At 42.8% G+C, this 27,916-nt stretch overlaps 2 protein-coding genes across 8 annotated transcripts in view; both read left to right on the top strand.

The window, feature by feature from the left end:
• The window catches only part of SLC22A16 (solute carrier family 22 member 16), a 35,246-nt gene extending 34,543 nt beyond the window's left edge, over window positions 1-703 (top strand). Inside the window, exon 8 of one of the 2 annotated variants that reach the window (XM_019967217.2) lies at window positions 334-703. In XM_019967217.2, the coding sequence (XP_019822776.2) occupies window positions 334-531 (198 nt within the window). In that variant the 3' untranslated portion in view covers window positions 532-703. The remainder of the gene's footprint in view (window positions 1-333) is intronic. The other variant, XM_019967218.2, reaches the window with a different exon arrangement.
• Window positions 704-8,672: 7,969 nt separating this feature from the next.
• Window positions 8,673-26,342, top strand: DDO (D-aspartate oxidase). Of its 6 annotated transcripts, none has more exons than XM_019967219.2 (5): window positions 8,673-8,784; window positions 10,786-10,961; window positions 15,786-15,894; window positions 17,760-17,936; window positions 24,901-26,342. In XM_019967219.2, exons 2-5 carry the CDS (start codon window positions 10,790-10,792, stop codon window positions 25,466-25,468), a joined length of 1,026 nt encoding a protein of 341 aa, XP_019822778.2. In that variant the 5' UTR covers window positions 8,673-8,784; window positions 10,786-10,789; the 3' UTR covers window positions 25,469-26,342. The 6 variants fall into 6 exon arrangements, with proteins under 6 accessions (XP_019822778.2, XP_070652074.1, XP_070652073.1 ...); XM_070795969.1 differs by lacking the exon at window positions 8,673-8,784 and adding an exon at window positions 9,295-9,383; XM_070795970.1 differs by lacking the exon at window positions 8,673-8,784 and adding an exon at window positions 9,450-9,706.
• The last annotated feature ends 1,574 nt before the right edge of the window (window positions 26,343-27,916 follow it).

Consider the following 27,916-nt stretch of genomic DNA (forward strand, 5'->3'; position numbering starts at 1 on the left):
ACTGGGATTTATTGAGTAGGTGCTCCATGGTGGTTGATGAATGATCAGATTAAGCTTAGTCAACTAATTAAAAGTAACCAAAAAGGTCATCAGTTCAGTTCAGTCGCTCAGTCATGTCTGACTCTTTGTGACCCCATGAATTGTAGCACGCCAGGCCTTCCTGTCCATCACCAACTACCGGAATTCAAAAAGGTCTTACTGAGAAACAAAAATGCCAGCTGTTATGTCAATTTCAATTCTATTGCCCTCTGAACAAAGTTCAGAAATGATTATTCTCTGAAGAGCACATTTCTTTCTGGATGTGTCACTTTTGGTTTTTTTGCTTCCTTCTAGTTGCTTGTTGGGACTTTGGCCTTAGTGAGTGGAGTTCTAACATTCTTGCTTCCGGAAACCCTCAGGAGGCCTCTGACAACTACTTGGGAAGAGACTGAAAAGGAGAGCAGTTCAGGCAAATTACTTTCCACAACCAGTAATACTGTGTTAGAAAATGTCACAGTGGAGAACTCTGAGGATTCTAGTCTTAATAAATAAACGGGCCAGAAGTGCTATCCAGCACCCAAAATATTGTTTAATGCTTTTGTATTAGAGGAACATTATTCTCATCTCCTACATGTCATGTATATGTGTCTTTTTAAAGTTTTTGTAAGAAAGTTTTGAAACAGTTGTTTTGTAAAAGTAGAAGAAATAAAACACAAGATGAGAATTCTGGTTTTTTTTATACTGCTTTCTTACTGCCACAAAATACTTTTCCGTGTTTGTTCTTCTGTGTCATTAATTCTTGCAGGACTGAGGGACTGCTACACGGCTCCCTTCAGTATTGGGACCCCCTCCCCCCAACACCTGGACTGTTGACTGGGAGGAGGGGGCATGTGAGAGTGTGTTTCTTTTGACAAAACCACTTGCTGATTCTATTTATGATATTCCTTCCTCTCTTAGGAGAATCATAGCTCTAAATTCAAGTCTTATTAAAAATGCTCCATCAAAAAGCACTTGTCTAACTATAAAAACTATAGTTATCTTGCTTTCCAGCACCCTGAAGGCTTGAATGTACAGACAAATGTACTTATGTTTGGTCTACTTAAGGGACTCACACTTGGTAGGGGCCAGGAGTGAGTTTCCTTGTCTGAATTTCCTATTTTTCCTAAATTTACCAATTTCTCCCCATAGGTCTCATTCCTTGTGCATAGAAGCTGTGGCATTTTGGTGTTACAAAAGTATTGCAAATTTTTTTAACTTTCTAGATCATCTAGGAAATTGACATCTGGATGTGTTCCCAATATAAAATAATTTTTAAGTATTGTTACCTTTTAAAAATAATTTATAGAAAGGTTTTACTTTCTTTTAAACTAATAAATTTTGTTTCCTTAGCTTCACTTATATTTTGCAAAAACAGTGTAAGATCCTAAACATTTCAACTGCAGAAATATGGCATATGGTATTATCTATTATAGGAGTATGCATTCCATATAAGTTGCACATAGGTTTGGGGTATTTTCTTTACTTGGGTTTCATCAGAAATTCGTAATTTTTGTTTTCTTTGCTCTTGAAATTTAGCTGTTGGATACATCTTATGTCCAGTATATTAAAATTAAGGAAGCATTAGTGTTATCTGTAGAGGCAAGTGAAAGAAAGATTATGACAATTGTAAAGGAGTACGTCAAGGCTGTATATTGTCACCCTACTTATTTAACTTATATGCAGAATACATCATGAGAAACGCTGGGCTGGAGGAAGCACAAGATGGAATCAAGATTGCCGGGAGAAATATCAATAATCTCAGATATGCAGATGACACCACCCTTATGGCAGAAAGTGAAGAGGAACTAAAGAGCCTCTTGATGAAAGTGAAAGAGGAGAGTGAAAAAGTTGGCTTAAATCTCAACATTCAGAAAACTAAGATCATGGCATCCGTTCCCATCACTTCATGGCAATAGATGGGGAAACAGTGGAAACAGTGTCAGACTATTTTTGGGGGCTCCAAAATCACTGCAGATGTGATTGCAGCCATGAAATTAAAGGACGCTTACTCCTTGGAAGGAAAGTTATGACCAACCTAGATAGCATATTAAAAAGCAGAGACATTACTTTGCCAACAAAGGTCCGTCTAGTCAAGGCTATGTGCCGGGGTCCAGCCCCAGAAGGATCCAGGGTTACCCTCAGGATGACGGCATCGGGAATAAGAGAGAAAGAGAGAGAGAGAGAAAGAATGACACGGGGAGACCAAGCTTCGGTGAACGAGGCCCATAACTTTATTTTCAAAAGGAACTTTTATACCTTGACTTGTACATAGAGGCAAATGAAAGATGCAAAGTCATACAGAGTCAGCCCAAACATTACATCTGTTTTGTCTTTATCGAAACCAGGATTTTTTCTGCATACCTTTCCCATAAACAATGTTGTGTACATTATCTTCTGGCCTTGGAGGCCTGTGGACATTTTATGACTCTTTTTTGATAAAAGCTGCTCAATAAGAAAACTTATTTTCCCTTGAAGTGTTTTTTCTTTATATTTCTAATCTATGTCAGCCTCAGAAAGTGCTAAACAGAGTTACATTCTCAGGGAGCAAAGGTGCAGTGAGTTACAACAAAGAACCAATTAGCTCAAAGGTCTGATGTGGTTAATTCCAAGGTTGCTACTTGTTTTTCTTACATTCCAACTATGTTAACCAATACACTCCCAGGTGCACAATGGATAAGAGATATGGGAACTTGGCAGCAAGCATTGGCTCAACAATGAAATCCTACACCAGCACTACTCTAATAGTTTTTAACTCTTCGAAAGGCTCTATATTTTTAGAATGTTTTAGGCTTCCCGTGTCTCTCATGGTTGGGAGGCTGTGAACAATCACATGCGCAGCTGCAAGAATCTGGATAAACCTGTCAGGCAAGCTAAAAGCCATCAGAGGGGTTTGAATTGAAACACTCCTATCATGCCCAGGAGACCTATTAACTAAAGCCCTAAGTTGACTTTTTCCAGAGAAAGGCGGTCGGGGATAGCCCCCTGTTAATGTCAGAAGAGTTGGTGAAAGGCACAAAATAGTAAGACAGACAGATTCTGGTTTGGGGGTAGATGCTCGAGCAGATCCAGGGGGTCCCTCGAGTTCTGATCTGCCTTGCTCGTCAGATCTCTTCCACATGACCTTGTCATGGGTGGGATCTCCCGTGGTGGCTCCCGGCAGCTCTGGTTTTTCCAGTGGTCACGTATGGATATGAGAGCTGGACTATAAAGAAAGCTGAGTGCCAAAGAAATGATGCTTTTGAACTGTGGTGTTGGAGAAGACTCTTGAGAGTCCCTTGGACTGCAAGGAGATCCAACCAGTCCATCCTAAAGGAGATCAGTCCTGGGTGTTCATTGGAAGGACTGATGTTGAAGTTGCAACTCCAGTACTTTGGCCACCTGATGAGAAGAGCTGACTCATTGGAAAAAACCCTGATGCTTGGAAAGATTGAGGGCAGGAGAAGAAGGGGACGACAGAGGATGAGATGGTTGGATGGCATCACCAACTCAATGGACATGGGTTTGGGTGGACTCTGGGAATTGGTGATGGACAGGGAGGCCTGGCGTGCTGCGCTTCATGGGGTCACAAAGAGTTGGACACCACTGAGCGACGGAACTGAACTGAACTGAGAGATACTGTAGTTTAAAAAAAGGGATTTGACTTGAGTTATTTAGACTTTTTATATTAATTCAGTTCCCTGGATAATCACTCAATTATTCACTTGGCCTTTCTGCTTGTAAAATAAGAATAAAAAACTTTTTTTCCTTTTGTAAAAGAAAAGAAAAAACAGATAGGAGGATATGAGAAGAAAGGAGGAAGACATTTTATAATCCTTTCTGTCGTCTTATTTTGTCTCCCTTTCTTTTATTCCTTCAAACTCAGCCTGTTCTACTGTCATTTAGTTTTCATTTTAGTTAATATTTGATATTTTATTGACTTTCTTTTTTTGTTCTGGGTTAGTTTTCTAGGTAAAGTACCACAGACAAGGTGATTTAAACAATGGAAATTTATTTCTCACAGTTTTAGAGGTTGGAACTCCAAGATTAAGGTGTTGCCAAGGTAAATTTTGTTCTGAGGCTTCTTCTCTTGGCTTGCAGGCAGCCACCGTCTGGCTGCGTGCTCCTATGACCTCTTTTGCTCTTGCAGAGAAGAGTGGCGGAGGGTGGTGGGGGAGATAGAGCAGGTGTTTTGTTGCCCCACCTTATAAGGGTACTAATCCCTACTCTCATTACCTCGTTGAATTCTACATTTTGTCCATAATACTCATGTGTGTGTTTGGTGTATGCACACAAAGTCACTTCAGTCATGTCCGACTCTGCGTCCCTATGGAACGTAGCCCCACCAGGCTCCTCTGTCCATGAGATTCTCCAGGCAAGAATTCTGGAGTGGGTAGCCATGCCCTCCTCCATGGGATATTCCAGACCTAGGGATCGAACCTGTAGCTCCTGCGCCTCCTGCATTGCAGGCAGATTCTTTACCTTTGAGCCACCAATGTCCAGTCCAAAAAAAACCCATCACATTTTGCACTGGCAGTGGATGCAGGGAATATAGGCTTGGGGCTCCCAGCCCAGTGATGGCAGTGACTGATCTCTGGGTAATTTCTCCTCCATTTATTCCACCAATCCTTCCTATACTTTTGTAACTAATGCCCTATATTCAATTTCTCCTTACTTGAAATATCTTAGAGTTTTCTGTTTTCCTATTTTCTAATTACTTTCTACTGCTTATTGCATAACATAAAGGAAAGTGCTTGATTTTTGTATGTTACTGTCTCAACCTTCATAAAAAGTGTTACTAACTCCAAAGGAAAAGAAAACACACAGCATAACAATTCACACATATTAGTCATAGAGAAAGCCAAACACACTTTGTTCCTCTAGCATTTCTTAATATGTACAGCTTTCTGATTTTATACTTGAAAAAGAATAATGTATGTCTGTAATAATGTGTGCTCAGTTGTGTCCGACTCTTTGTGACCTCATGAACTGTAGCCCACCAGGCTCCTCTGTGCGTGGGATTTTCCAGGCAAGAATACTGGAGCAGGTTGCCATTTCCTACTGTAGATGTTTATAATCGTTGGAACCTGGCTGTGTATGTAGCACATCACATCTATCTCCGGTTGTAAACATTTCAAGGAGCACTTTACCACAGACTTGGAAAGCTCAGAGAAGAGCCCACATACTAGTAGGTAAACTTCAGGCAGGTGACCTCATTACCAATGGAGGCATGTGGATAAAACACAAAACAAAGTAAACCTGGCCATCAGCCTTCTCACTTGGGCAAATCAATTTCTCTCTGCTTCGGTATTTTCATTAGAAAATTCAGGATCATATTAAAACGTCACTTCTTTATCCACATATCTCCACTGCCCCTTACATGTCATTGCCTGTTGAGGTCAAGTCGATGCATGGACCACAGTTATGCTGAACTGGTAATAAGTAAGGTCACCAGAGATACTATATATCTACATCATTTAATGCCACATTGCACAGCCCAGATGCGGTACTGTGCCGTTTCTCCATGCGCTTTGTATGATTCCACCATGCTGTCAAGGAGTGTGGCGGGCGTCCTGTCCAGCCTTGGTCTTGGCCAGTCAGCATTTGGAGCCTGTCATGCTGTCCCTGTTCTGAATCAATTGTGTCCTACAATATACGTTTCTTCCTTGAGGACTCGCAGTTTAGATGGTTCTGGTGGTAGTTTCGGCCCGTAAAAGCTGCAGTGAAGACTTGTGTGCTCAGTCACTTCAGTTGTGTCCAACTCTTTGTGACCCTATGGACTGTAGCCCACCAGGTTCCTCTGTCCATGGGATTTTCCAGGCAAGAATACTGGAGTGGGTTGACATTTCCTTCTCCAGGAGATTTTCCCGACTGAGGGATTGAACCTGCATCTCCTGCATTGCAGACAGGTTCTTTACCCACTAAGCTGGGATGCCTGCAGGGAAAATTTGCTGTGAGGCCAGTAAAGCACAAATTTCAGACTTAATTCCCTCACTTGCACACGCTTTTGAGAAAGACCTTAGCAATCATTTGGTCGTAAATCTTGGTAAATTTTATAAATTTTGCAAAAGTAATATATAGTAACTGCAATCAGTGAAGACTGCTATCTCTTTCCACTCTTTTCCTTCTGTAATAGGTCATCTCTATCAGATGGCATCAAAGTGGTCACAGACATTTTTTTCTTTAATGATTTTGTGTATAGACATAAAAGAGAGCTTTTAAAACTGTAGAACTTCAGACCCCCTAAAAGCTGAATCTGTCCTCCTCCCCCCACCCCTCCAATCTTTGTTAAAAGCTATGTTGTTAGGTGTAAGTTCATATTAAAAATATACTCTGAATGTATTTAATTGAATGGTAGGTTCTGAGGGACTGACTTGTCCCCTTTTGATTGGTCTTATCAAGTATAAACTTACCACATACTCAATACAAAGAGTTCATTCTATAAAATGGCAATATGCAAAGAGGGTTACTTAGATTCTTGTGGGTGGTTAAGAGGAACTTTTCTTATTTAAGATTGTGAATGCTGACTTAGAAGCCATGGTAACTATGGCTAACGATGGTTACTCCTCCAACTGAGTGTCTGGGAGTTGTAGGTGTTCATGTCTTACCTGAATTTTCCAGAAGTCAGTAACGACTGCTCATTTTATCTCTGAAGTCCACACTGCACCAGTATATGATGACAATTTCTAGTTCCCTAAAGTAACTCCATCCTCTTCATTCATTCCCTGCCTCTCCCTGGGCCCACCTACCCCATTAGGGACCAAATGCCAGAGATTTTCTTGGATGTACAGTTAAGCCTTAAAAATCTTATTTATAAGGAAGAAAGAGTTCAATCATAGACTCTGCTTTCCTTCTGTGTCCAAGTCAGAGCTAAGCCAATGTATCAGAGGCTTTAATCTCCCTAAACTCACCCCTTCCATGCTTTCCTGCCCTAATCTGCAGCCATACAAGGCTGAATCCCTGGTCCCATGAGCCTCACTTCCTCAATAGCCTCCAAAGAATTGAAGTTCTCTTGGCTTAAAGGCCTTGATTTCCTGGCAAACTAACACACCAGCAAGGCTAACATGTCTCAAGCAGTGCAGGAGGAACTGGTGGGCAGGGAGGCCCCCAACACGCTGCACAGATGAAGCTCCGGTGACCTCCAGAGCCCAGAGTAAATTTGGGCTGAAAAACTGTTGGGCAGGAGTGTGAAGCTGACCTCACCTACAGTCTCAGGGAGATCACATCACCCCCTGGACCTCAGCCCCTTGGCATCCGCATGTCTGTGAGTCTATTTCTGTTCTGTAGATAAGTTCATTTGTATCATGCTTTAGATTCCACACCAAGTTATTTTGTATGATGTTTGTCTTTTTCTAACTCACTTTGTTTAGTATGATAATCTCTAGGTCAATCCATGTTGCCGCAAATGGTGTTATTTCATTCTTTTGGCTGAGTGGTATTCTATTGTATATATGTACCGCATCTTCTTTATTCACTCCTCTGTCACTGGATATTTGGGTTGCTTCCATGTCTTGGGTATTGAAAATAGTGCTGCTATGAATACAGGGGTAAATGTATCTCTTTAAATTATAGTTTGTCTGGATATATGCCCAGGAGTGGGATTGCTGGATCATAAGGCTACTCTACTCTTAGTGTTTAGAGACACTTCCATACTGTTCTCCCTGGTGGCTGCACCAATTTACATTCCCGTCAATAGTGTAGGAGGGTTCCCTTTTCCCACACCCTCTCCAGCATTGGTTATTTGTAGAAGGAATTTTGAGCAGGTGCTCAAAAAATTTATTTCATTTCTATTTTCAGATGGGGAAAATGAAACTCAGAAGGTGGCTTGTTCAAGGTAAAACAGACAGGTCTCCTGATACCAAAGTACGTGCTTTTGTTAAGAATTTGAGCCTTGGAATCTAACACTCATATGAAATTTTGCCACTAAAGAGACTTTGGGACTGTCCTTAGTCTTTTGGAGCCTCTATTTGCTCATCTATAGAATGGGAGTACTATTAATAATACCTCATAGGCTGATTGTGTTATATGGTGTCATGCATGTGTCTGGCAAAGGGTTAATGCTAAATACATATTAGTTACAACATTATTATCACTATTTCGACACTTCAAACGGCTTCCCTGTAAACAAACCTGTTGACTGTAAAGTGTCTACTGCACATGGACACTCAGCAAATATTTGAATACATGGGCAAAAACAATCATTTGATTCTTATCCTAGATTACCTTCTGAATCATTTTTCCAGCTGCAATCAGGTCATCAACTTGATGATCAACAAACATTATTCTGCCCTCACGCTCCACCCTCCCCTCACTCCCCCCTGCACCAGCTGACCCAGCAGAGCCAGGCACCAGCGGGAGAGGGCAGCCAACACTGCTGGGGAAAACAGTGTCTGCTTCTAGTCGGGACTTGCTGGAATCTGGACAGGTTCACCCCTTATTTGCCACGCTTACAAATCAGCTGGAGAAATACCAGATGTGTGGCAAGGCAGAGGGTTTGTAAACTAGAAAGAGAAGGGCTGCTAAGCGTGGACCAGCCAGGGGACCGGCAGAGCTGCAGTTCCACGGGCGAGAGGAGGTCAATTGCTCATTTCTCTGGAGAATAAGTGACAGAGACACAGGCGAATGGGCCAATGGAGGTTAAGCATAGAGGGAATGTCCTTAACAAACTCCCCAATGGGAAGCAGTTTTGCTTTTCCTGGCCCTCAGGGCGCTAGACCAGCCACTAGCTGGGAAAACAAGCGCTGGTGCCAGAGCCTTCTGTGGGTTCCAAGGCTGCTTTTTCAGAGACAGGTACTTGAATCCTCCCTGCTTTCGGCTCAGGGGTGGTTCTGGACCTACTCCATGAGTTTGGGGTGTGTCTCCGTGGGGTCAGGTGACAGTGATTCACAGGTCACTGGGCCAGAAAGTACCTACCTTGCTGGGTCATTTTTTCTTTCCTGGTAGCTGGATATTCTCAGCCACGGGTTACTTTCCCTCTCAATTTATTTGAGCTATTTTAAGAAAGTTTCTGGGAAGGGGAGGCCATTGTGAAATAAGAAAGCTGGTAAGGGGACAGGTGTCTGCCTTCTGCCTCTGGGGGACATGCACGGGGCTACGCTCCAAAAGCTTGCCCCTCACATGTGGGTCTGCTGCTTGCCCGGGACCCGTCTCTTCCCTCTGCCCTGGCAATCCTGTTCTTTCTCAGCTAGCCAGCCCACTGGGGAGCAATCAGATAAACATATGGCTGAGGAAACCGCATAGTGCCTGAGAAACCAAAATAACATGCACTAAACCACATTGGAAGACTCTGATATCTCTCAGTGCCAGAGACCTTCAGAGAGAGAAGAGAGCACTGACTGCCTTTGCGCTGCTCACAGTGAAGGAGCCACCCAGCCCCCTCCTGAGAAAAGGTGAATTTTATGTGCAGGTGGCCATGATTTGTACCATGTGACCTGATGCCCTGGCTATTGCTGATTGGATAACGACGGGAAATCATGCCAAGGAAGATTTAGAGCCTCTCTCAGCCCGATAAACTGGGCTGGGGCTAGAGCTTTGTTTAATAGGGATGATGACGACCAACTGGACTAATTGCATTTTTTTTCTCTCTGGAGTTCCACCTGAGACCTATTAGGGGAAGTTAGCAAGAACCAGAAGTGGAAAGATAAGCAGGGAAGCATAGGAGGACTTGGGTGCTGACAGTGGACAGGGCTCAGTGGACTCCTGCTGCTAAGAGGTGAGGGGTTGGGAGGGCTTTGAGCCCTCATCAGTCCTCTGGTTTCTACCCTGGGAAGAGAGTATCAGGATGCCCAGCCCAGGCCCTGGATGTCTGTCTCCTGTATTTCCATAGGGACTCTCAGAAGAAGTCTCCTTTATGAGACAACCTCAGTGCATCACTTATTTACCACCTGCAAGAACTAATAAAAAACTCACGAGGCCTGGCTTAGAGATGAAGGAGTTGAGGCAAGGAGCCCATGGTTGTGCCCCAGGTTATAGAATCAGAACTCAAATCTGTGAAGGAATCCAGGCTCCTTATCTGGAAAGCCTGCTGTTAGAGGGTGAGATTTGAGGACTGGAATGTTGGGGAGAGTGGAGGGTTGGGGTGTGGGTGAGGGGGGTTGGTTTCCAGTTAAGAGTGAAGAGCAGGAGAGGAGATGTTGGGTTCGGTGGTTCAGACCTGGTGTCACATCGTTACAATTAAAAAGCAGTTTGTAAACAGTAAGAGCTGAGTTCTAAATTGCCTGTGAGCCATGCCCTCTCAGTGGCTGCTCCTCAGGAGGTCTCTGGGAGCAGACGCAGCAGTCCTGCTGCTCTTGTCCACCTCGCTGACTTCACCAACCTTCCCTTGGCCGTGCCCACAGGGAAGGTGCTTTAGGAATCAGCAGAAATCTCCTCCCAAATGCAGACGTACTTGCCTGTCCTGTGTTCTCAAGACAACTCCAGGCTGGTTTGGGGCTAATGTCTAAACTCCATGGAGACCTGCTTGCCCTCACTTTTAATGGGAAGAGAGCCCACAGGAGCTTTCTTTATCCCATGAGAAATGCTGGTAGGAAAGGTCAGATTTGAAGAGGCTGTGGACCTAGGGAAAGAACTCTCAGGGCCAAACTTTGTTCTGGATGGAATAATTCTTTTTTTTTTTTTTCTTTTTTGGCCACGCTGCATGGCTCGCAGCATCTTAGTTCCACAACCATGAATTGAACCCACGTCCTCAGCAAGGAAAATATGAAGTTCTAACCACTGGACAATCAGGGAATTCCCAAGGATGGACTAATTCTTAAAACAAGGTTTTGCAGCTCATACTTTGCCTCCTCACAGGCCCATGGATACAGTACGGATTGCAGTTGTGGGGGCTGGCGTGATGGGGCTTTCTACCGCTGTGTGCATTTCCAAAATGGTCCCAGGATGCTCCATTACAGTCATTTCAGACAAATTCACTCCTGAGACCACGAGTGATGTGGCAGCTGGAATGCTTATTCCTCCTACTTATCCAGGTGAGAGAGGGATTTTTGCTCCTCTGTCAGATATGATAGATGTGAGATAGAATGGTGTTGATGTTGGTTGACTGCCGTTTACAAAGACAGCTGGACATTTGTGTAAGTGTAACGTGTGCCTTTGACATCTTGTTGGTTCATCTGTTAGGAAAGATTCAGTTATGTTGCAGGATAGAAAGAACCTCCAAATCTTAGCAGCTTAAAAAGCAAAGGTTTATTTTTCTCTCATACTATATGTGGATTGAATATCAGCAAGGGTTCTGTTCAGTACCCAGGGGCCTAAGCTGATGAAGCAGCCACAGTCTTGAAGGTGATCAAGCCTGTAGCTGGGTGGGTGAGAGCTTTGGGGCTCCTGCCTTAGCAATTAAAGGCTCTGATCAGGAAGCAACATTCATCACTTATGATGACAGCTCATTGGCCAGTGCTAGTCACATGCTCCCACTCTTCAGAAGGAAGCCAGGAAGTACAATTCTATAAGGCTCCTAGAAGGCAGACAGACAGAAGCACTTGGTGAACAGCACTAATGGCTGCCACAGTTGGTAACTCTAAATCTTTCCACTGATAACAGTAATAACCATCAAGTCAGAAAATACTTGTAATGGGACTAACATCGTCACTTCTAAGCCAGTATAAAAAAAATTGGTCAATATGTATTCAGGACTAAAAATGCATTAATTTTTAAAAACATGTCCATGCATCTTTTCCATTTTGTATTCTTCATAAGAAATGGGAGGAGGAGGAAACAGAATTTAATAGGAAACAAAACCACTTTGCAACTAATGAAGTTTATACCCACTGTCTCCATTTCTTCATTTCCACTCTCTTTTCTCCCCTTTAATTTTTGTTTTTGTTTTTGCATCAAGGTTATACGAGCACACAGTCTAAGTAGTCAAACAGTTATAAGTTATTATCACCCCCCACCCCCAACTGCCCCAGCAATCTGGACTATGAATTGCCATGTCCATTTAATCCAGAAACTTATGTCTCCAGTCCAAGGTACAGTCTCTGAGTTACCCAACTGCTGACTCCTCCCTCCTGCTGTCTCTGCCTCTCTTTCTGGAATTGCTGTTATGCTGGGCCTCCTGGTTGGATCCTCCATACTCTTAGCTTTTTTCTCTTCCTATTTCTATTCCTCTTTTTATTTACTTTCTAGGAGAATTTTCTCAGTTTTTTCTTTTCCCTTGCTGTTGGATTTATTATTTTTCATATAGCGTTTTAATATTCCAAAGCTCTTTTTTAGTCTCTAAATTTCCCTGTGTTCTAACATACTATTTATGTTGTATGGTTGCCATCTTATCTTTCTGAAGACACTAGTCATGGTTTTAAAAAAGTTTCTTCTCCCTGCACAGTTTCTGTTGTCTCCAAGTTGTGTTTTTTATTTGATGTGCTCATTTTTCATGTTACAGGTTTTCCTTGGCTTCGTGGTCATCTTTACCTGTCTGTTGACATTTAGGAGCAGGGTCCTGACAGGAGTTTCTGAGCCTTGTATGGCGCTTGTTATCTTGAGGCTCATTGCACTGGGATGGGGGAGCTGTTTGGTTGAGGAACCTCTGATGTCACTGTATTTAGTCTTTCTTCTTGTGTAGGTCATGTTCCCCAGAGAAGAGGCTTTCTGTCTCCTGGCTGGGGTGGGTGAAGGCCTGGCTGGCAGCATTCTAGAAGGAGGAGGAGAAGCGGTCTGGGGTCTTAGCATCCAGTTTGCATGTGTTCCCTTAACACTCTTGTTTTTACTATGGTATCCTGACTTTTGTGCTTAGGGTTCCTACCCCCAAGCCCCCCCTGTTTCACCTAACAGAGAATAAACCCATCTTCTGCCAGGGTAGGAAGGGCTGTGACCTCAGCACTGCCATCTAGGAACTTGGCTTTGTCAGCAGCAGGTGCTGATATACCTCCTAGGAGCTGCCTCGCAGGAAACAAGCACAGGAGCCTGGTGTGTGTACAGAATGCTAGTTCACTCTGGACACCTTTCTTGTGACCAGAGTCCTGGTGTCCATTTTCCAGGCATTTCCTTGCTGTGTCAGGACCAGGTGAGTGGTGAGAAGGCTGCCCAATAATCATGGAATCATCTTCAAAGAAGGAGGCTTACCTGGGAGATCATTCAGTCCATGGAGGCCCAGCTTACCCTTTGACGGGGTGGTCAGGGCCCCTGGATCAGGGTCTTTCTCTCTAGTGCTGCTGATAGACTTTGGTTTTCTCCCTGAGCTTCTTTTGGACCAGCCCCAGTGATGTCAATACTATATGGGGACCATCCTGTTCCATAGGGTTTTTATAAAGATTAAATGGGTTAATACTTGTAAAGCATTTAGAACAGTGCTGGGACACAGAGTTATGTTGACATTTCCTTTTTTAAAATTAATTTATTTAATTGGAGGCTAGTTACTTTACAATATTGTGGTAGTTTTTGCCATACATTGACATGAATCAGTCATGGGGGCATGTGTCCCCCCATTCTGAACCCACCTCCCTCTTCCCTCCACCCTTTTCCCTCCCCTCTCCCCACCCCATCCCTCTGGGTTGTCCCAGAGCACCGGCTTTGAGTGCCCTGCTTCAGGCATCGAGCTTGCACTGGTCATCTATTTTACATATGGTGATATATGTTTCAGTGCTGTTCTCTCAAATCATCCCACCCTCGCCTTCTCCCACAGAGTCCAAAAGTCTATTCTTTACATCTGTGTCTCTTTTGCTGTCTTGCATATAGGATCATCATTACCATCTTTCTAAATTCCATACATATGCGTTAATATACTATATTGGTGATTTTCTTTCTGACTTACTTCACTCTGTATAATAGGCTTCAATTTCATTCACCTCATTAGAACTGACTCAAATGTATTCTTTTTAATAGCTGAGTAATATTCCATTGTGTATATGTACCACAACTTTCTTATCCATTCGTCTGCCAATGGACATCTAGGTTGCTTCCATGTCCTAGCTATTGTAAACAGTGCTGTGATGAACATTGGGGTACACGTGTCTCTTTCAATTCTGGTTTCCTCAGTGTGTATGCCCAGCAGTGGGATTCCTGGGTCATATGGCAGTTCTATTTCCAGTGTTTTAAGGAATCTCCATGCTGTTCTCCATAGTGGCTGTACTAGTTTGCATTCCCACCAACAGTGTAAGAGGGTTCCCTTTTCTCCACACCCTCTCCAGCATTTATTGCCTGTAGACTTTTTGATGGCAGCCATTCTGTATGTCGACATTTTCTACTGTCAATACTGATAGTCTGGCTACAGTTTTCTTTTACCAGCACTTGAACATGAATTAGGTCACCAGATTTGTTTTACTCATCATTGAACTGGGATTGTCTGTTCTTTTGAGATGACTTTTGCAGTGTGTGAGTAGCAGTCACTATTTTGTGTCTTCAAGTTTGGAGTGGGAAGGGAGGGTACATTTCAATATATCCTCAGATCAGATCAGTCACTCAGTCGTGTCCGACTCTTTGCGACCCCATGAATCGCAGCACGCCAGGCCTCCCTGTCCATCACCAACTCCTGGAGTTCACTGAGACTCACGATTGTTGGGGTGTAATCCATATGAGGTCTAATTCAGTTCTTTGTGGCTTATTTTTTAATTTCCTCCTTATTTCTGAACCAGTTGATCCAGTCTGCAGTTTTGAGAATGCATTCACATGGGCACTTATTTAAAGACAATAGCAGAGATCCACTAGTAAAGAAACGTTTCCTGGCTCCTGAACAAGTGAATTGCTTTAAAGCCTACTAAGGAAATGCCCCCATTCACTTGGAAACAGGATGCCTCCAGGGGCTTTTCATCTCTACTTTCAGTGAGCTCTAGGGACTTCTCTCCAAGCAAAGCTGACCCAGGATCCTCTGCTCTGCTGCCCTTGTCTGCTCTGTGGCTCCCCTACATTTCAGCCCCTCAGGATTACTGTTCCTCAGTCCCTGTCCTGCCCCTGGATTCTCTTTCATGACCCTCCCTCAGGGTCAGATGGCCAAATACTCCATCCATAGATTTATCTACGCTTCTGGGTCAGGCTTGCTCTCTGTGCCTACACTGGGCACTATTATTTTGAGGCTTGAACCCTGATCCTGATTTCCTCCCTGGCAGGCCTGGAACCCTTCCAGAAGCTGTGTCCAGGTCCAATCCTGGACAAGGATGCCTGGGGGGTAGGGGACACTGGTCCACAGGACTCTGACAGAGAGGAGGTTCCTGGCGTGGTCCCTGCATACCCCTGGTGACCCCAGGAATGCTGCTCCAAGCTGGTCTGTGATTCCATGGAGGGGGATGGAGGTAATGGCAGCCTTGGATGGGGCTGTAGGGAGCTTAGTTTCACAATGCAGGCCTCCTCTCCTTGTATCAGGAGGGTGAGCAACCTGGGTTTCCCACTCATATGCTGTCTGTTCTTCGACCTGGTTGACCTGGGCTCCAAAGATCTCCCCTTGTCTCCTGCTGTGCTTTCAGCTTCCAGGAAAGAGGCCCTATGTTATTTCTCTCATCATCTCAATGGTGTAGCCAGCTGCTTGCCTCAGCCAGATCAGCTAACGTGGCTCAGGTTGGTTATGGACATTTCTAGGGCCTCTGGAATACGCTGAGTGCCAAAGACCCCTTTGCAGGTGGCCTGTGTATTAGACTTTTCCCTCATTGGTTGATTTCCCCTCTGTTGATTAGTCATTATATGAACTGAATCTGATAGAGCATGTCAACATTCAAAACTTCGGTCATCGTTCACCACAATGTGGTACTTTATCTAAATGTTTCTCCCTGCCTTTTTGGTTTTTGCCAGTTTGTAGAAAGAAGCTTCTCTGAAGCACAGTCATTGTCATCAGTTCCCTTTTTGTTCTGCTTTGCTTTTCTCCACCATCACAGACACACCCATTCAGAAGCAGAAGCAGTGGTTCAAAGAGACCTTTGATCACCTGTTTGCAATAGTCAATTCTGCAGAAGCTGAAGATGCTGGTGTTATTTTGGTGTCTGGGTAAGAGAGGAAATCTGAAATTATTTTGGAATTTAGAATGATCTTAACACACTTTAGAGTTTAACAGAAAATATTACTGAGTACCTGCTGTGAGCACGGGGTAAATGTCTGAGACATAGAGGTAGACTTATCCGCCAGGGCGTAGGCAACATGGATCTGGATCTGGTTTGAGTTCAGGAGAGAGAAGAGGGCTGGAGATGTAGCCTTCTGAATGTTTGGCCTGTAGATGAAAAAAGGGAAGTGGGTGATCTAGTACAGGAGAGTGTTCAGAATGAGACAGAAAGAAAGCCTGGTATTGAGACCTGCAGCAAACAATCTTTACATCTTCCACAGGACCTGTGTTGAATGAATCACTTAGAGATATAAATTCCAGTACCTTAATGACCACACCATTAGAAACCATGTATAGCACTCAAATGATTTTCCTTGCTATTTTAGAGCAGCCATGCTTTACAACATTTATTCCTATTGATGTAATGAACCCAATACTTATAAATCCAAAGATATGCCTAGCAGCTATTGATAGTATGATTATAGGCTTCTTATTAACAGCTGATATCATTCCACTTCATCAGCTCCAACCATGACTTAAGGATACAGGGTATGACCCAGCAATCCCACTGCTGGGCATTCACACAGAGAAAACCAGAACTAAAAGAGGCACATGTACCCCAGTGTTCATTGCAGCACTGTTTACAATAGCTAGGACATGGAAGCAACCTAGATGTCCATCGGCAGATGAATGGATAATAAAGTTGTGGTACATATACACAATGGACTATTACTCAGCTATTAAAAAGAATGCATTTGAATCAGTTCTAATGAGGTGGATGAAACTGGAGTCTACTTTACAGAGTGAAGTAAGTCAGAAAGAAAAACACCAATACAGTATATTAATGCATATATATGGAATTTAGAAAGATGGTAAGGATGACCCTATGCACGAGACAGTAAAAGAAACACAGATATAAAGAACAGGCTTTTGGCCTCTGTGGGAGAAGGCAAGGGTGGGATGATTTGCAGGAATAGCATTGAAACATGTATATTACCATATGTGAAATAGATTTCCAGTCCAAGTTCAATGCACAAAACAGGGCACTCAAAGCCAATACACTGGGACAACCCAGAGGGATGGGATGGGGGACACATGTATACCTGTGGATGATTCATGTCAATGTATGGCAAAAAACTCCACAATATTATAAAGTAATTAGCCTCCAATTAAAAAAAAAAGGATACAGGGCTTCACCTAACAAATCCTGGCCTTTCTTATCAATGACTTTATGTGATCATCTACAGTTTCACTCATAATTCACACCCCTGTCTCCTGTACTCCGCTCATTGCTTATTCTAACTTATATATTTTGTTTGAAATTGAGGCCAACATTTAAACTTTTGATGATTTGTTTACAGTTTATGTAAAGCATTATGCAAAACAGAAAAATCTTTCCCCCAGATGCTGCTGCTGCTGCTAAGTCGCGTCAGTCGTGTCCGACTCTGTGCGACCCCATAGACGGCAGCCCAACAGGCTCCTCTGTCCCTGGGATTCTCCAGGCAAGAATACTGGAGTGGGTTGCCAAATAAGAAAAGCTGGGCAAGAGCTTTTTAGAAAAAGAGAGTTAAATTCAATCTTTAAAAGACACACAGCTTTTTAAATGTCTTATTCCAATGCCTGCCCTCCCCCTACCCCAAACATTTTAAATTTAGCTACTGAATAATATGAATCTAAGTGAACAGAAAAATAGATTTTTTTTCTCTGTACGGGCATAAGAAGTGTGTTTTTAAAATGCTTTAGAGAATGTTACATGGGTTTTACTAGAAATCTCATAAAACTTCAGGAAATTTTTCCACTTAATGTGTTTGAGTTGGCAGATATTTCAGAGTATTCCTACTGAAGAAGTGCCATACTGGGCTGACGTGGTGCTAGGATTTCGAAAGATGACCAAGGATGAGCTGAAGAAATTCCCCCAACATGTGTTTGGTCATGCTTTTACGACACTCAAGTGTGAAGGCCCTGCCTACCTCCCGTGGTTGCAGAAAAGGTTGGTTGAAGTAGACTTTACTGCTTCTTTTGTCTGTCCTACCCACAAATACATTCATACCTTCTCATAACATAGAGACTAAATTCTCTGTTGTGCCTCAGAGCTTCTGTGCACTGTGCCTTGTTGTGTATCAACGGCTGGGGCTTAGTAAACAGTCTGTGAGACACTGTGTCACAAGGAGTGAGTCACACCCAAGTTGGTAACACGTCCATTTTCTGCTTCCCTGTGCATCCTGATGCAGGGGTTGGTCCCTCTCTCCCCACCACTAAGACCCCCTCACTGAAACAGAACCTGTTTCCTCATCTATAAAGTGAGATATTTGGAGAATATGCTTCCAGCTATTCTTTAGAGAATCTTAGGCTTATTATACATTATTTTTGAATTTTTTTCTCATTAATGAAAAAGAAAATAACTCCATTATTTTATTTTGTTATTAACAAGGACTTTAAAACTGAGGGCTTATCTAAATTAGGTAATGTCTTCCTTACCAAGTTCAGCCCAAATTCCAAGAACTTGTATTTTGGCTTGGTTTTCAGGACTTCCTGTTCCAGTTGGTTAGGAAACACATCAAGGGTATCATTATTTAAGACACATTAATAAATCTCTCTTGTTGCATCTGGAAATTGCAAGCATGTTGAGGGTTGTGAAACTGGCCCTTTCAGTGCCTGAATCTGTATATTTGGTAGATGCATAGGGATAATGCAAATTATTATATAAAAGTTGGAAAAGTGACTTGAGGTAAGCAGTGGCAACAATGACTTAGTCCCAGATGTAGGATATAAGATAATTAAATGGAATAATTAATTCCACAATTCTTTGTTGAGCTTCTGTGTATTCCTAGCACTGTACTAGAAGCTAGTCAATTCTACTGAGGGTGATGGTGTATGTGTGTGTACGTGTATTGATATACATGTTAATTAACAATTACAGTAACATGTATGCTGAGTGTTAAATACAAATTTATGAGGGTGGATTGGGAGCACAGAGGAGGGAACCTAAGTCTGTTAGGCACACGTTGGGAACATCATGATATATTTTTGTAGCTTTGTAAGTGCTCATCTCACTTTTACCTCTTAGCAATTTATATGGGGCTTTTTTTTTTTTTTAAGTTCCAGTTTCATAAAACCTACACTTTTGTGCCTTGTTTGCTGGCCCATAAACCCCTGTTTATATGTGAAATTTAAGCCACTGTATATCAGCTAATAAATGAATATTTGAGCCATCATGTGATGGAGTTACCCATCAGCCAACATTCCAGTTTTCAGGGCATCACCATCTTTTCTGAGTGGCAAGGTTAGATAGTGTTGCACTTCTGTCTTTATGAGAATACCTAGAAAAAGAACTTTGGAAGTGCCAATGCTATTGATACCTAGTTAAGGTATCATTTATCTTATCTTAATAAAATTAAGGGGAAATTATTAGGCAAGCCAGAAGTTACAGAGCTTTACTGTCAATATATGCATATTTATTTTGGGCCACACTCAACTAGTTTCACATGAGAATGTATATTACCTGAACAATTTGTTCTGCCTACTTCTAAAGTATCACCTTCTAGGAAACTTACCCCTTATTTCCATTATAGCTTTATTTTCAGTACTAACTGTGGGATCTGAAGGCCTGGGGAAAATCCTGATATCCTCTCATTAGTTGGAAGCCTGCTGTCAGCATTTTGCTTTACTTAAAATAAAAGTGGTACTTTGTGCCAGTGGGAGCCACCTCCTGACTGCAACACCATCGGGCCTGGTGACCAGCCAGCTGGGGTTCGTGCCTTGGAGCACGCTTCTTCCTGTCTGGTTTTAGGTGACAGAGTCAAGCTGAAGAGGCCCAAGGGGCTGCTCTTGCCCCAGAGAGTCTTGGGGAGGCCTTTTAAGGTCTATTTGTTTGATACACACCTCGACCAGTAACAGTGGGTGGGAACATGAGTGCCTCGGGCAGACAGTACACACGTCTGCTGCAGGAAAGCCACGAGGAGACCCTTGTCCTAGCCGTCCACCGCCCCCCCCCACCGCTTTGACCCCTCTAGGCCTGTAATACCTCAGGCTTCCGCATACTGCGCCCCCCACCCCAGTGAGGGGGCATGTAGGGGCCTCCTCTCTGTAAGATTAGCTGTCCCCCCTTCCCTCAGGCCCTGGCATCTGACCAGAAGGCCAGTGTAGAGGAGGAGGAGGGTCATACCTGAGGAAGACTTTGTAGGGCTGGGACTCCTCTAAGCCCAAGGCAAACCTCTAGAATCAAGGACCTCAGGCCAAGAAGGAGCCCAAGCCGTGTTATGGTGAGGGCGTGGGGTCCTGGGGCTCACTCTGTAGGCTGCCACCCACTCTCCACCACGGGGATGACCCAGCTGGGGAGCCACACAATCCCTGCTTGTTCCTCACGCCCAGGGTCTGTTCTATTGCCTCCTACACCCCTGCCACACAATGCGAGTGTTCAGCCTAAAGCATTCTGACTCAAAAAATGGGCATTTCACTCAGCAAGCCACACAACAATGCCTTCAATCTAAGCTCTATCCTTCTGAAACAATATTAATTTCTAGGAAAGAAAAAAACTGTTCTTAACCGCAAATTAGATCCGTAGTGTTTTTCAAAGAACAGAAGAAATCATCTCCTCAAAAAAAAAAGTATACCCAGTAATACCCAGAACAAACAAACGAACAAAACCCCCTGAAGGTTAATCAGTCATGCAGATCATGTTTTATATCGTTGGCCAGTGGAGTCATATTCTGCTGCTTTGTACTTGCCCTTCCAGGAAATGAATCATAGAGGCAGTACGTCAACTGAACCTGTCTCTTCTCCAGGCATCCTACCTAAATAAATCATCCCAGCTGGAGCAGGATGGTCCTGTCTTGGGCGGCATTCAGAAAGTGGGTGCCCCATTTCAGTGCTGGGGGCCCTGTGATTCTGGTGCATTGCCTCCTTTCCAGGGGGCCGTGCCTTAATTCCGGGGCCCAGCACTGAGCACAGCGCTAACTACACCTTCTCTGTCCTCTATGGAGTCTTCTCAGTTACTTTCCAGTCTCACATCTCCTACAGCTTCTGTTCTCCTGCTTGGCCTGACTGACAGCAGAGCCTACACCACTCCCTCGGCAGATGGACAGAAATGTGGATTGTACATCAGGCAGGAGTCTCTGCCTTACAAATGTCCAACTTGCAAAGGTCCCTTCCTGCTCACAGTGGACTCCTGCTTCCCCACATCCAACATACCCTGTGCCCGCTAGAGCAGTCTTCCTTTTCCAGGGCCCTAGGCTGCGGTCCATGGGGTCGCGAAGAGTCCGACACGACTGAGCGACTTCACTTTCACTTTTCGCTTTCATGCATTGGAGAAGGAAATGGCAACCCACTCCAGTGTTCTTGCCTGGAGAATCCCAGGGATGGGGGAGCCTGGTGGGCTGCTGTCTATGGGGTCCCACAGAGTCGGACACGACTGAAGTGACTTAGCAGCAGTAGCAGCTTAGCAGAGAATTCCTCCTTCGCCCAGCATTGGCTGCTGGCCCCTAACCAGACAAGCCATGGGCAAACATTGGCCTCAGATACAGGTCTAGTGTGAGCAGGTTTCACACCGCCCCCCGCCCCCTCCAGGCTTTCTCCCTGGTTATGCAAAGATGAGGTGGAAGGGCACCAGCCAGAAAAGTGGAAAATGATGTTTATTTTTTCTGACGATGGCAACAAGGTTAGTAGGGAAGAGATGTGGGGCAATGGCCTTGGGGGCTTCCACTGGGCCTCCAGTCGCTGCCCTAAGACAGTGGCAGGAGGAAAACCCCACCTGCTGGACTGACTAAGGGTGCCCAGCTGCTCCCCTCTGGACCACTCTGCCCACAGAAACCTCAGGTCTCCTCCATAAAGGGACCAGAAGCTGCTCTGTGCCTGAACAGGGCTTAGGTCAATTAAAACAGACAAGTTTACGGCATGGACAAGGTAGAGATGGATCTTCTGAGAAGTGGGAGATAGAATTTATTTCCCACTTATCACAGTTTATTTTATTAGAATATGCATTGCAACACAATGAGTGAGCAGTAGGGATTGTTCATCGGATAAGGTTAAAACTTTCAGGTTAAAATTAGAGTATATATGGAGAGAGAGTTATATGCTATATATTTAATTGCTTTGTAAACCTAAAATGCATTTAAAAAATTCTAACTGTGAGAAGTTATTTTAAATATATTAAATATATTTATAATATATTAAATATATTATATTATAAATAATATATTTATATTCCTGACACCAGAATATATATGTTATGTATCATATCATATATATAATGTATAATTTATATAATATATAATGTTATATATTATAAATATAATATATAATGTATATTATGTGTTATAAACATAATATATAATGTTATATTATATGTTATAAATATAATATATAGTGTACATTATGTATTATAAATATATAATGTTATATTATATATTATAAATATAATATATAATGTATATTATAAATATATTAATAGCTACATTGCATTTCTAAGAATAAACAGTGGATTTTCCCCATGAATCTATATGCATAGCATTATTTGCCAACTGAGATTTTCCATTAGTTTTTTTCTCCTCGTCTTCACACAAATGGACTGAAAATAGTTAATTTTCTGATTGCTGTTAGTAAAATATCCTGTTTCAGGCTTGAAGCAAGGATGCCAATGTGGTACCACTCTCAATCTGTTAGGATTCTTCAAAGAAGCAGAACCAATAGACTATATATATACATATATATATTTAAAGAGATTTACTATAAGGAATTGGTTCACACAGTTATGGAGGCTGAAAGTCCTGAGATCTACAGGGTGAGTTGGCAAGCTGGAGACCTAGGAGAGCCAACGATGTATGGTTCCATCTGAAGGCTGGCAAACACCGGACCCAGGAAAAGCCAGTGTTTTAGCCTGAATCTGAAGACAGGAAAAAGCTGACATACCAGTCTGAACGCAGTTCAGCAGAAGGAAGGTCAGCCTTTTTGTTCTGTTCAAGCCTTCAACTGGTTGGTTGAAACCCACGTGAAGGAGGGCAATCTACTCTACTCAGTCTAACATGTAAATATTAATTGTATCCAAAATATAGTCATAGAAACACCCAAAAGAATGTTTGGCTAAGTATCTGGGTACCTCCATGGTGCAGGCAAGCCAAAGCATAGAATTAGTCATCATATACCCAAACTAGGATTTCATACTGTCTTCAGTATTACCCAACATTCATGTCAAGTTCACTAAGTATTGGGTGCTGAGCTGGGTCATAGGTGTAGTGAGAAGCGTAAGACACTGTCTCTCCTCTTGAGAAATTTTTGGTTTATTGGTATGGGTCTCCTATATCTTGTGAAGCATGTGCGTGCTCAGTCGCTCAGTTGTGTCTGACTCTTTGTGACCCCATGCACTGTAGCCCACCTGGCTCTTCTGTCCATGGGATTCTCCAGGCAAGAATACCAGTGCTGGTTGCCTTTTCCTTCTCTAGGGGATCTTCCCAACCCAGGGGTTGAACCTGAGTCTCCTGTGTTTCCTGCATCGGCAGGCAAAGCTGATTCTTTACCAGCTGAGCCACCAGGGAAAGCCCCTGTGAAGCACTGTCATGCCCATTATTTCATCTGAACTTCACAACCATCTCTGAAGCAGGCAAGGGAGGTGTCACCCCTATAACCCAGATAAGGAAACTGAGGGTCAGAGAAGTGAGATGAGTTGGGCAAGACCTCAAAGCTAAGCTAATGTGAGGCAACTGGGACCTAAATCCCCTGGTTTCTGATTTTACATCACCTCTCATGTGGAACTTCCTTCATTCTGCCAAGCACTTACACTTCTGTCTCCCAGCTCCTTTGTCAAACTTGAGGAAGGGCACTTTGCCTCTAAGCAGTACCTTGAACACAGGCAGTCAGTCTGCATCTGCTGTACAGAGCTGCTGACAGTCTTCCTCTCCTATTAAGTCTTCTATATTCTACAAGTGACCTATGAATAAGATTGTTATTGTTTCATAGGTACATAGTTTCAGTTTCACAAGATGAAAAAATTTCTGGAGTTGGATGATGGTGGTGGTTGCACAACAATGTGACTGTATTAAACTTAACACCCTTAAACTGTACACTTCAAAATGGTCAAAATGGTGAATTTTGTGTTACATGTATTTTACTACTATTAAAAAAGATCATAGAACCTAGATGAACTATTTCTTTTCATTATTGACGACTTGGTCTGAAAAATCATTACCAACCACGACTGTTACTTAGTCCATCAACTGTAAATATTTTGGGTTCCTCTCTTGCTGGCATCCCTGTGGGAGATGTAAGTGGGGGACAGTGCATGTGAGCCTAACCATCTTGTTAGGGAGATAAGGGTATCACAAAGGAACATGCAAGAGTTAACAATATGAGACAAAAATGTTGGAGGCGGTAAATCTAAGAGCTAAATAAGTGGCATAAAGCAAAAGCGCTTGGGTATTTTAAAAAATACATCAGGTTAACCTGATATTTATTTAGCATCTAGAATAATATAGGGCTTCCCAGGTGGTGCAGTGGTAAGAACCTGCCTGCCAAAGCAAGAAACACAAGTGGGATCCCTGGGTCAGGAAGATCCCCTAGAGTAGGAAACGGCAACCCGCTCATGTATTCCTCCCTGGAAAATTCCTTGGATAGAGGAGCCTGGCGGGCTACAGTCCATGGGGTCTCGGAGTAGAACATGATTGAGCACACAGGAGCATGAGAATGATATAGAAACTCCATTAAATATAAAAAGGATCAAGCATCTAGTTTGCTTTGCGTTTCTGAAATAGGTTTTTATTTAGGTTCAACTTTAGGAACCTCTGGTTTGCAAGGATGTGAGACACTCAGATAGAGTACCACCTGCTCGGGCCCTGGAAGCGCTGGAGGTATTTGCTCATTGGACGGTCACCTCAGTTTTGTTTCTGAATTCCTGTCTGTCACTTCTGTAAGGGGTTGAGCAGGACGCTGGTAAGGCTCGCCTCATGGTCTCTTGTTCTCCTTAGGGTAAAAGGAAATGGGGGCCTGATACTCACCCGACGAATAGAAGACCTGTGGGAGCTTCACCCGTCCTTCGACATCGTGGTCAACTGTTCAGGCCTTGGAAGCAGGCAGCTTGCAGGAGACTCAAAGATTTTCCCAGTGAGGGGCCAAGTACTCAAAGTGCAGGCTCCCTGGGTCAAGCACTTTATCCGAGATAGCAGTGGGCTGACATATATTTACCCTGGCGTATCCAATGTAACCCTGGGTGGCACTAGGCAAAAAGGAGACTGGAATTTGTCCCCAGATGCAGAAATTAGCAAAGAGATTCTTTCCCGATGCTGTGCCCTCGAGCCCTCTCTCCGTGGAGCCTATGACCTAAGAGAGAAAGTGGGTTTGAGGCCCACTAGGCCAAGCGTACGGCTGGAGAAAGAGCTACTAGCTCAGGACAGCCGGAGGCTGCCTGTGGTCCATCACTATGGCCATGGAAGTGGGGGCATCGCCATGCACTGGGGCACTGCTCTGGAGGCCACCAGGCTGGTGAACGAGTGTGTCCAAGTCCTTAGGACTCCTGCTCCCAAGTCAAAGCTGTAGGTGACCCGAAATGATAGCAAATGGCCCCAGAATCTATTAATCAAAATGTAACTTAAGTACCAGAAGAGATTCAAGTAACTTTTCTGTTGAATGAAAGTTTAATTGGACACGATTTTGTTTTCAAAATTAGAATTGATGCAATAGGTATCAGTAGACTTAAACCTACTACTGATCTAACTTAGTACTAGTTAGTACTAGCTATGACATAGGGCGTTAAGCTCTATTTTTGTTTTTAAAAAAAATACTTGCTATAAATATTTCTTTTAAATCTCAGGTCCAAGGATCTAAGCTAATTCACACGGATGCAAGAATTTTGATATATTTTTTTGGCTTATAAATCCACAGGAGGAGATAATGTATGGAAAACACTTAACTCACTGTCAGTTGCAGAGCTGCCGTGATGCTCATAGGTTGTAGTCAAGTGAACACTATAATCCTTAAAAATTACACGGCGATATACAATTCAGGCTCATTCCACTTAGTGGAAGACAAAGGATGAATCCTGCTAGTGTTAATGGCAACCTCTACTTCCCCTCAGCTGGCAGATGGTAGAAGATAGTGATGATGTGTTGTTTACAGGTGTGGCATCAACTCAATTGCTGTCTGGGGTCAGCCACCTAAGGGGTGTACTTTCCATTACCACAAATAATTGAGAGGTGGCTTACTGGGTGGTTGACTTTGCCTAAGCATTTTTGAAGATTGAATTTCATGTGCAGCCAAAGAGCTAATTTGCTAATTAAGATGGAACAATCACTCTGGATGAAATATAACCGAAGAGTTTTCTGCAAGTTGTTAAAAAGTACTGAGAAGGAGTGGGAGTATGTCTCATGACACAATGATTTTGGAATTACTGAATTAATAAATCTAATCTGGATTCTTGGCTTGGTCTTTAATCCGTTCATGTGTGTTGTGAATACTCATGAGGGTTTTTGGCTGAGTGAATGATAAAGGAGATGCTATTCATTAAGATAAGGAAGCTTAGGAGAAATATATGAAATTTTTTTTTAGTGAGAATAGTTTGTTTTATTTATTTTTTAACATTGGAGAATCTCTAAGTTTGACTATATCTAATTTAAATATAGGGCCTAAATAGTTGTCATAAGATGTAATGCGTATGGTGTTTATGCAATAGTTATTGTCAAAAAGGTGTATGAAAAGTGTATACACGAAGATCAAAAAATATATGTAATTCTATTTTTAATTTTGGGGGTATATTTCTCACGTTTAGTAACAATAAGTTCTATTTTAGACATCTTGAGGGGAGTATGGGGTTGGCAAACAGCATGGGAAAGAGCCCCCAGCACAGCTCCATTCTTCTTGTTTTGTTCATTGAACTTTTGTATGTGATTTTGTGTGGGAAAAAAAAAAAACCTGTGCTGGAAGAGACAAAGATGGAGACAGAGCATGCACGCCGAGCTCTTGATCACCCTTGCAGTAATGAAATTCCCAAGTTAAATCAAGGGTGGATTCTTTTCTATGTATTTCCATCAGGGGGCGTTGTTGTATCAAGTTCAGATATACTGGTACATTTGAAAATTTAGAAATGGCTAGAAATAAAAATTGGATATGGAGGTGTGTGGAGTATGTGGGTGATTCTTCTGAGGTTTTAGAGTTTATATGCTCAAACTTCAATTTTTTTTGAATTTTGTTTAGAGTATTTGAGAAATGTACAAGCTCAGATGGACTGAAAATACACACATACACACACACCCATCCATATACACACGTGCACTCACTACACATGATCTGTGAGAAATAATATGATAAAATGGTATTTTGAAGAGGGCATTTAACAACTTTTTAGTGGTTAAAAATGAAAATGATGGGACTTCCCTGGTGGTGCAGTGACTAAGACTCCGTGCTCCCAGTGCAGGGGGCTCAGGTTCAATCCCTGGTCAGGGAACTAGATCCTACATGCTGCAACTAGGAGTTCCCATGCCACAGCCAAGACCCGATGCAGCCAAATAAATAAATAAATAGAAATATTTTTTAAAAATGAAAATGCTCGGAACAGGTAGATTTTGGTCATTTTTACAAGTCTTAAGTGTACTCAGTTGTTCCTTATGCCCACCGTTTAGATCCTGCAGCATTTTCATTTCCTGTAGGTAGGTTCATACTCTATGATTATTGCCTATTTGCAACAGTCTAAGCAATTACTCTAATTTAACTCTTCATTTTATATTCCTAAAGCCTAACATTATAAGACTGAAAAATTAGAGGCTTCTGGAGAAAGTGGTCATGGCTACATGCCCTGATTTCATTTTTACTATTAAATATGTGATTCTTCTCTTAAATGTTTGTTTATTTTGATCAGTTGCTGGGTTGCATGTTATAGTCACCTGGGAAATTTTGAAAAACTAATGATTCAAGCCCTTCTCTAATAAATTAGCATCATTGGGGTTGGGTGGAGCTCTGGTATCAGTATTTATTCGTAACCCACAGAGTTCT

This window comes from Bos indicus, chromosome 9 (assembly GCF_029378745.1).
Source record: "Bos indicus isolate NIAB-ARS_2022 breed Sahiwal x Tharparkar chromosome 9, NIAB-ARS_B.indTharparkar_mat_pri_1.0, whole genome shotgun sequence".
NCBI lineage: Eukaryota > Metazoa > Chordata > Mammalia > Artiodactyla > Bovidae > Bos > Bos indicus.